This window comes from Myotis davidii, unplaced genomic scaffold, assembly GCF_000327345.1.
Source record: "Myotis davidii unplaced genomic scaffold, ASM32734v1 scaffold569, whole genome shotgun sequence".
Lineage (NCBI taxonomy): Eukaryota > Metazoa > Chordata > Mammalia > Chiroptera > Vespertilionidae > Myotis > Myotis davidii.
Window position 1 is genome coordinate 927,981 of NW_006299876.1, and position 9,410 is coordinate 937,390.

General features: G+C 35.4%; 1 protein-coding gene and 1 long non-coding RNA gene across 2 annotated transcripts in view; one reads left to right on the plus strand and one right to left on the minus strand.

Annotated features, from left to right (window-relative positions):
* The window catches only part of TENM1 (teneurin transmembrane protein 1), a 409,966-nt gene that overhangs the window by 185,410 nt on the left and 215,146 nt on the right, over positions 1-9,410 (minus strand). Inside the window, exons 9-11 of the mRNA XM_006776037.2 lie at positions 7,725-7,910; positions 6,140-6,163; positions 3,310-3,456 (exon numbers count right to left, since the gene is read on the minus strand). Of these exons, the coding sequence (XP_006776100.1) occupies positions 3,310-3,456; positions 6,140-6,163; positions 7,725-7,910 (357 nt within the window). The remainder of the gene's footprint in view (positions 1-3,309; positions 3,457-6,139; positions 6,164-7,724; positions 7,911-9,410) is intronic.
* The window catches only part of LOC107185031, an 11,570-nt gene continuing 8,392 nt past the window's right edge, over positions 6,233-9,410 (plus strand). Inside the window, exon 1 of the long non-coding RNA XR_001515938.1 lies at positions 6,233-6,243. This is a non-coding gene — a long non-coding RNA (uncharacterized LOC107185031). The remainder of the gene's footprint in view (positions 6,244-9,410) is intronic.

Sequence of the window (9,410 nt, forward strand, 5' to 3'; positions counted from 1 at the left end):
GCACAGAAGTTGGTATTTTGTGGAAGAGCCACACTTAAGAGGCCAAAGAGCCACATGTGGCTTGCGAGCCGCAGTTTGCTGACCATTGGCCTTCTTCCCCTGACTCATGTGAGGCCTCCCTAATCATGTAGACTTGGTTAGGATGCCCTATTTACATTTATAGCACTCTAAAAATTTTATGGAATGCTTTACAGTTGCACATATAGTTATTTGTGTGGTTTATTTACAAAAACATGGTTTTTTAAAATTGATTTTAGATAGAGAGGAAGGGAGAAGGATATAGAGACAGAAACATCGATGAGAGAGAGATATCCATTGCCTGCCTCCTACACACTCCCCACTGGGAATGGAGCTTGCAACTCGGGCATGTACCCTGATTGGGAATTGAACCAGAGACCTCTTGGTTCATAGGTCTATGCTCAACCACCTAGCCACACCACCTGGGCTGTTTCTTATTTAATCGCTGTTTTCCTTTCAAGCCATAAGCTCCACAACGGCAGAAACTTCTCTTCTCTGGTTTGTCATTTTCTCCCCAGTGCCAAATATAATACTTGGCACAAAGTAGTATTGAATGAATGAAACATTAGGTACCCAATATGGTATGTTTGGCTGAAAGGTAAACATATGAATCAAATAGTTGGATCAGTGCTATCCAATAGAACTTTCTTCGATGATGGGAATGCTCTAGATCTGCACTAACAGAGTAGTCACCAGCCTCATGTGATTACTGAGCACTCGAAATGTGACTAGTGGCAATTGAGAAACATAATTTTTAATCTTATTTAAGTTAAACTTAAAGTCACATGTGACTAATGGCAATATATGAGATAGTGCAATTTTTGACATCTCCAAATAGTAAGATATTGAATGGTCTATAAACTTAGCCAAGAAACATAAAGAAATTAGACATTTTTATTAAATCAAATTTATCATTTTTTCCTATTGTAGTTTCTATCGTTGCTATTATATTTAAAGTCCCTTCCCATCTTGAAATCTGTCACTGATATTTTCTTCTAATAGTGTTTGAGTTTTCTTTTACTTTCAGCTCATTATTCAGCTGGAGTGTTTTTATTTATCTTAGTTTTTGGAATATGGTATGAATTGAAAATCCAGGTTTTTTCTTTAATATTTGTCTTAGCACCATTTATTTCATAATGCTTCTTTTCCCTACTAATCTTTGATGCTTTTTTATAGCATACTAAATTTATATTTGTACTGGGGGAGTGTTCAAGATCTTTTATTCAGTTATATTAATTTGTCTACTCTTGCATCAATACTGCTTTGTTTTAATTATCATAGCTTTAAAATATTCTTTAACATCTGATAGGTCTAGCTTGCTCTCACTAGTCTGTTTTAGCTACTCTGATTCAGTTAATATAATGTCTAAATTTTTTTTCCTCATGTCAATTCATATGTGCATGTAACATATAGCTATCGTATCTTCTAACCCCCAAATCAGGATACATGATTGACACATAAAAATGTGGTTCGTATAATGTTGAGTCACTTCTTCCAAGCACAGGGTTATGTACCTTGTACATAAATGAGGTAAAAACATTTAATAGGTTTGTGATTTCAATAGTAATTAGTTTTTCTATATAAAATGTCTAAGATTTCTTTCCTTTTCTTGCATATTAATAAATAAATTCCAAGGTTATTCATTCTCTGTACTGTTTTTACTATTCAAGGAGCTCTTAGGTAGCTCCTAGACCAGCTATGTCACCCACATATTCAATGCAGCCCAATTAGTTACTAAGAGTCACAATGCATTGAATCAGAGTATAACTAAAGTCAAAGCTGCAGAAAGTAGCAGCAATACTAATGAGCATTCAAAGCTGATTAGAATGTAAAAACCCCAGCCACTCTTTAAGTATCAACTATAATATGGAGTAATCAGGTAGCAGGTACTTGAAATAACTGCTTGAATTTTTTTATTATTGAGAAGATTTTTGAAGAATTATATTTAAAAACCCAGGACTACATTTTTCCAAAAGGTTCATTTGGCACTTTCTGATTTCATTAGAATGCACACACACATGCACAAACAAGTATGCTAATATTAATCATTAGTCATAGTCAACTAAATGAATCTTGAAACTACCAAATGAAGGACATTTTATGTATTCTTAGGAATACTACTTAAACACTATAAAATGGAATTATAGAGCCAGTAAGTACACAGAAGACCTAGTATTTGGGGCAAGAAAGTTCAACTTCAAAGCCCTGTGCTCTTAACCACAAAGTTGTTTCCACATAAAATTCATAACTTATAACTTTCTAAGGTAAACTGCTAGCCAGGACAAAAAAGGAGAGAACTTACTCAATTTGGTGCTTAAATTATGATCGCTACCTTATTGATTTAAACCTCATGTTTGGGTTCAAACAACAAGATATATAATTGTCTAAGCAGTATAGAAAAGTAAGGAGTCAAATTGAATAATCTACCTCATTTTGAGCTAATATACAGAAATTAGAAAGGAAGCTTTCTTTTAATTTTATGTTTCCTTGTGTAGAAAGTAATAGGAAAGTGAGAATTTATTGTTTTAGTCTCATTCAGAGGTGATTTGAGCTGTTTTGAGGCCCAATTGTACAATGTATTAGGTGATTTTGTTTGCTTGACTAAAATAGAAGTGGTTACCTTAAGGCCTTGAAGCTGCATATGGCTTTTAAACATCATGTGCACCTTTTGAATTAAATATAAAAAATTCTACTGTGAATCATCCTGATGCTATGTCCTTTGAAAGATACAAAGTGTTACTAAAAGGTAGAGACACAAGAGGGAGCTTTAAGTAGCTAAGAACAAAGAAAACTATTTCACATTCCATATAGTGCAAGCTACACTAGCATCTGGCAGTTTGGACATGGGTACGCTGATTTAATTTGGTATAAAGTAAATGACATCAGTAAGGGAGATAACATGGTAATAGTAGTTAAGAAAACAGACTCTGAAGTCATATATCCCTGAATTGGAATCCTGGTTCTGTTGCTTTCTAGCTGTGTGACCTTGGAAAAGTCATTTACCATCCGCGTTCCAAGCACTGGTTTTTCCATCTATTAATAGGGAAAATTGTACCCATACCTCATGGAGTTGGTATGGGAATTAAATGAGATATAATGAATGCAAAGAGTTTTGAGTATTGCCTGATCATAGTAAATTTTCAATAAACAGATTTAAAAACAGTATGACCTTATATAACTCAATATTGTTTATACTAAGGATTCCTAATATTCACTCTTGGCTAGATTGGTCATCACTGTGCTAGAGGCTGGGCTATTCCTTTCTAATATGGACGTTTATAAATGACTCACCTCCATCATTGTCCAAGTTATCTCCACAAAGCATTTCCATGACAACATTGCAGCCTGTCCCACTCCAACCCACCTGACACACACAGTGCCAACCATTTTGATCCAGGGTACATCGCCCATTTCCAAAGCAGAGCCCCGGGCAGCCATCTGAAAAGACAGCAGAGAGTAATGATCATGGAGACATCAGAATGGGATTGGCCAACTATGCTGTATCTCCCTCTACAGGGAGGCATCTATCATCTGGTTTCCATTCAGATGAGGTGTTGAATAAATGGAAGAAGAGCTTGCTTGCTTACCAAAACTTCCCAGGGAACTTGTTATCCCGTACTCTGCAGTGCTTTTCCTTAGGGAGCCAATTAAGCATTATTAATGCTAACGCCAATTCCCAACCTCTGGTTCAGATACCAGGAAAACCACGATGGGGGACAAAAAATGTTTTCTGTTTCTTTTTGAAAAAATGTATCTCCTCATCTCAATCAAAACTGGATGGATGATGCTGAATGTAGTTATGGCCAATAAGCTGGGGAAAAACGGCAGTTTCCATGAAGAGAAATATCCCTTAACTACTTCAAGTCTGTGCGGATATTTTCCTTGGGATGCATAGCTTTAGGACTTAGTTACATTGGTCTACAGTTGAGACTTTACCATTGTTTGCCCATATGGTGACATAAAAACTGCTGTAGCTGCTTTACATCTATTCATTTTTTTCTCTTTAAGATCCTTATTAATCTTAGGACTAAAGATTGATTTTCTTACTTATCTGGTATCTCTCTCAGAAGCTAGCATAATATTATGCCTGTAGTAAGTACACAACAAATGTTTATGGAATTAATGCATGTTAAATTTAGACTTTCAGAATTCTAGAGAATAACTAGATAAATTTAGTCAAGAGAAAACTGTTATGTTTAAATGACTTCTATCCATTGATAAACTGCAAACATTGGCAGTGGTCTCTATTTAGACTTTTGATTTCTCAGGGATTCCCTTCTCTTTCTACCAGTAGTTCAGAGTTAGGCTATTCCAAAGGGCAACTGTGTATGTACCAAGTGCTCAGTGGGCAGATGAACAGACACAGCAATAAAGGTATAGAGCTTCTGGAAATTTTCCCAATAGCAATACCGGACCAGATCTGGATTTTACTGGAGATAGTCTAATCAATATTATTTTCATTTAATGTCTTTGTAAGAAAATTCCGTAAGTATAAAAGGCAAAAGAAAGTGTTATTTTTTGAAATCTATAGATGCAACACAGTGTTCCTTCCAAATGGTTTTCCAAGCAACTATCAACAGACCAGAGGAAGAGAAACCTTTAAAATGAATTGACAGATGGCTGCTAGAAAATATGAAAATATTATATATATAATTGTCCCTCAGTATCTGTGGGTAATTGGTTCCAGGACCTCAGGAGTACCAAAATCTGAGGATGCTCAAGTCCCTTATATTAAATGGTGTTGTATTTGTATATAATCTATGCACATCCCCCCATATACTTTAAACAATCTCCAAATTACTTATAATACCTAATAGAATGTAAATGCCATGTAAATGTTGTTATACTATATTGTTTAGGAATCAACTTTCAGAAATTTTTGTTTTCTAATACAGGGTGGGGCAAAAGTAGGTTTACAGTTGTGAATACATGAAACACAGTGTTCATTCTTGTATTATTATTTAGCAATTATTGTATTATTTTCCATACGAACAACTGCAAACTTACTTCTACTCACCCTGTATTTTCGATCTGCAGTTAGTTGAATCTGCAGATGTGGAACCCACAGATATGGAGGACCAACTATTGTGTGTGTGTGTGTGTGTGTGTGTGTGTGTGTGTGTACATACATACAGTCACCCACTGCTTAATAATAGGAGTATGTTCTGAGAAATGCATCATGAGGCAATTCTGTTGTAGAACATCATTTAGCATACTTACACAAACCTAGATGGTACAGCCTATTACTACAATTGTATCTGTTCTACTTTTATATGACTTGCAGTGCAGGTTTTTTACACCAGCATAACCACAAACATGTGAGTAATGCATGAACTATCACATTATGATGGCTATGATGTCACCAGGCAATAGGAATGTTTTGGCTCCATTATAATTTTATGGGACCATTGTTGTATATGTGTTCCAGCATCGAACCATTATAATGCAGCACATAATTGTGTGTGTGTATTCCTCAAGAACTGGTATAGGATGAACATATATAGGTTTAAGAAAGGATTTTATCCAGTTCCATTCTCATGGATCTAAAAAGGATATGAGAATTTAGGAATATTTTGGAATGTATTCAACCTTCTGAGGCTCAGGTAATAAAAGGCACCAGGATATCTGACAAAAAACTCTTAACTATCTCTATCAAAGGCAGATCATTGGGGGGCGAATGATGGAGTACTTATAGAGGGATAATTCTTCTAACCTTGCAAGGACACTATACATGGACTTAGAGCTACATTTTTATGTTAAAAAAGTTCAACTGTCTGCCTAAGCCTACTTTATTGAATAATTACCTGTATGTGTTACATGTTACACACACATACATGCACACACACACACACACAAACACACACCCCAAAAACAAGAAAAACAAGTTCTTAAAACTGTTTATCCATTCATTACTCCATTACATGATACGGCAAAAAGTGAGTCTTATTTGTTGTTAAAACAAAATACTTTATGATCTGACAATTATAGCATGAACTTGAAAATATTATACTTAGAATTGCAAAAAGCGAAAGAAAAAAAACCAAAACACCAACCCTTCCTTTCCCACATGCACATTTTTCATTTAACATATTTGTTATAAAACTACTGAGAAAAATCTTACCTCGAACAGCATCTAAGTAGTGAGCTAAAAAGGGAGGAAAAGAGTGATTAAATGAATTTCTGGGAGACCAAAGCTATACAACAAGTACTAATGGTTTACCATCTGTTGCCTGGAAGGAAAACAGAAAACTATGAACTGCAGAATGCCTGCAGCTCAAAAGTTGGTACACTGGCCCATGTAGTTTGGGCAACATATTTTCTCAGGGAAAGATATTAATGGCTTTTCTGCAAGAAACTCTATTAGGCTTCCTTTAAAAAGTTTTATATTTCATTAAAACTATAACAACTGCATTTTTACATTTTAGTAATAACTTTTGTGAAAGAGCACTAGCTAGATAGAACTTCTTAGCAACATGCTTAGAAGGAAGTTCTGAAGTAACCACCTTTAGTAATTACAATATTTAAATCCTCTTATGTGAAGCCAATAAACTTACTGTAGTGCAGGAATGTAATTACTTAAGCTGCATGTGAATCTCACCCTCACCCTCACCACTTTTTAAACGAATCTTAAATATTTTCCACAGTCACAGAACAAGACTTACTGTACCTTTAGTAGAGTAGTAATGCAGTTTATTAAGATTATATGATATATATTATCTATATTACACATTACTTTGGCAAGTTCCAACCACTATAACAAAATACCTTCACCTAAAAATGGAAGCTGGAGTACAGTGTCATGGAGGGGAAAAGCCCACAAGCAATGACTTGGGCATTCAGAACCCCATGCTTCCTTTGCTCTGCATGAATTTTCTGCGTGCTCATGGAATGCCACTGGAACACACTGTGACCCACTTTCCTTAGCTGAACAATGGGAACCGTACTTGTCCCTCTGTATTGCTGGAAACCTTTGTGGCAGATAGTATGTGTATCAAGGGCTTTGATATTTTTTCCAGAAAAATAAAGTATTTTAAAACTGAAGCCTTCATTAGTGTTAGTTTTTGATAGTGTGAAGACCACATGACAGGTTAATTATTATTACATAGGCTTTCTCACACCCACAGAAAGTTCTTCCAGGCAACATCCTGAAAATTAGTGAAATTGGTGACAAGGGATGACAGATTCAGTACAAACTCTCTATGCTATCCAATAAACAATTCAACACAGATGTTCTATTGATGGTAGGTCAGAGGTATCTTCATCATATTAATTAAAGACAGTGCGTAATGATTGAATGGCCCCTGTTGAAGTAATCCTATTTAATAAAATTGCCTCTAAGTGCTTTCAATAGAAAAACCTATACTTTTCAAAAGGAAAAGTGGGCAGTGAATGTTAACCTTCACAAAAGAACTCTTATTAACCAATGACACTTTATTCCAATGTATCACCTTTCATTTGAGTAACTCAAAGTACTTGAAAGCTAAAAGGAATACTGAAGTAACAAGAAAAGAAATGACACAAGAAATAAGTAAGATATTATCAACAAAAGAGGAAACCTCTCAGTTAATGACACTTTCAAACTATGGATAACCCTCCTTCTTCTCTCCTTCAACCTCAAATTCTATGAGAAGCCCGGTGATTGACTCACTAGACTGCTTTTCTCCAATTAATCCAATTTACTTTGTTTAAAGTATAGTGGTACTTACCAATTGTGCAGTGGTCGCCCTCCCATCCAGGGCTACACTCACATTTTCCATCTTTGCATTGGCCATGCTCAGCACAGTGAGAATGACAGGAACGTTCTTCACATGTTGGTCCTACCCAGCCTTCTTCGCATTGACAAATTCCCCTTGAGCAGACTCCATGGCTACCACATTCCATGGTACAGAGCTCTGTGGGAATTCAAAGAAGATATACTCACATATTTTATTAAAACAAAAATTTACTATGTCCAAAGACATTAGAATTACCAAATGTTACAAAGACCTCTAGCACTTGAGTGAACGTACAAGGAATTTCATTAAAAAGATAGTTAAGTCTCTAAGTATAAAATAAACTCTAAGTCAAATTGATTTTGAGAAGTTCATAAAATGATAATGACATTCAAGGCTTAGAAATGAAGTTAATGCCAAAAAAATGTCAAATGGGTTTCACTAAAAATTCATTAAGATCACAAATAATGTTGCCAGGATTTTATGATGCAAAGCAATCTTTGGGGGAAACACACACACACAATAAAATAGCACTCTAGCTTCATTCAGGAAGAGTGGTTCTACCATTGAAAAGATAACTGTCTAATCAATTTTATCATGTACAAAAGCTGCCAATGATGATAATCTACTGTTTTCCCTGATCCTACTAACAATAGATGCATTTACTTCAAGCATTTAAAATGACTCCTAATTGGTTAAAATACACAGTATTCTTATCTCAAAATATCACCCAAATTTAGTTTATATCATCAAGTTATATACTGGCTCTGTGGAGGTTCTCTCCTATGCTCTGTCCTCTTGACTTTTTGTTGAGAAATGTTGATTATTAATAAAATTATGACAGTATAGAACTCCAAATAATAGCTTGGCAAGATTTTCTTGTTGAATACCCCTACTGGAGGAGAAGAAGTGGGATAAAAGCCTAGAGAAAGAATGCAATAGGTTTTGGGCCATATATCCTTAAAGGAAAAAGAGGGAGTTCTAGAAGCCACATTATCTACCTTCCATTGTCTTAAATTCTTAAACTATGTTTATATATTAAGAATGGAAACTAAAGAAAAAAATAAACAAATGGGACTACATCAAAATAAAAAGTTCTGCACAGCATAAGAAACCATCAACAAAACAACAAGAAAGTCCACTGCATGGGAGAACATATTTGCCAATGTTATCTCCGATAAGGGTTTAATTGCCAACATTTACATGGAACTCATATAAGGAAGATAAACAACCCAATCAAAAAATGGGCAAAGGACCTAAGTAGATACTTTTCAAAAGAAGACATAAGGAAGGCCAAGAGACATATGAAAACATGCTCAAAGTCACTAATCATCTGAGAGATGCAAATCAAAACAACAATGAGGTATCATCTCACACCTGTCAGAATGACTATCATCAACAAATGACAAGTGTTGATGAGGATGCAGAGAAAAATGAACCCTTGTGCACTGCTGGTGGAAATGCAGACTGGTGCAGCCATTGTGGAGAACAGGTTGGAGTTTCCTCAAAAAACTAAAAAAAAATCGAACTCCCATTTGATGCAGTGATCCCACTTGAAGGAATATATGCCAAGAAACTAGAAACACCAATCAGAAAGGATATATGCACCCCTATGTTCATAGCAGCACAATTCACCATAGCTAAGATTTGGAAACAGCCTAAGTGCCCATCAGCAGATGC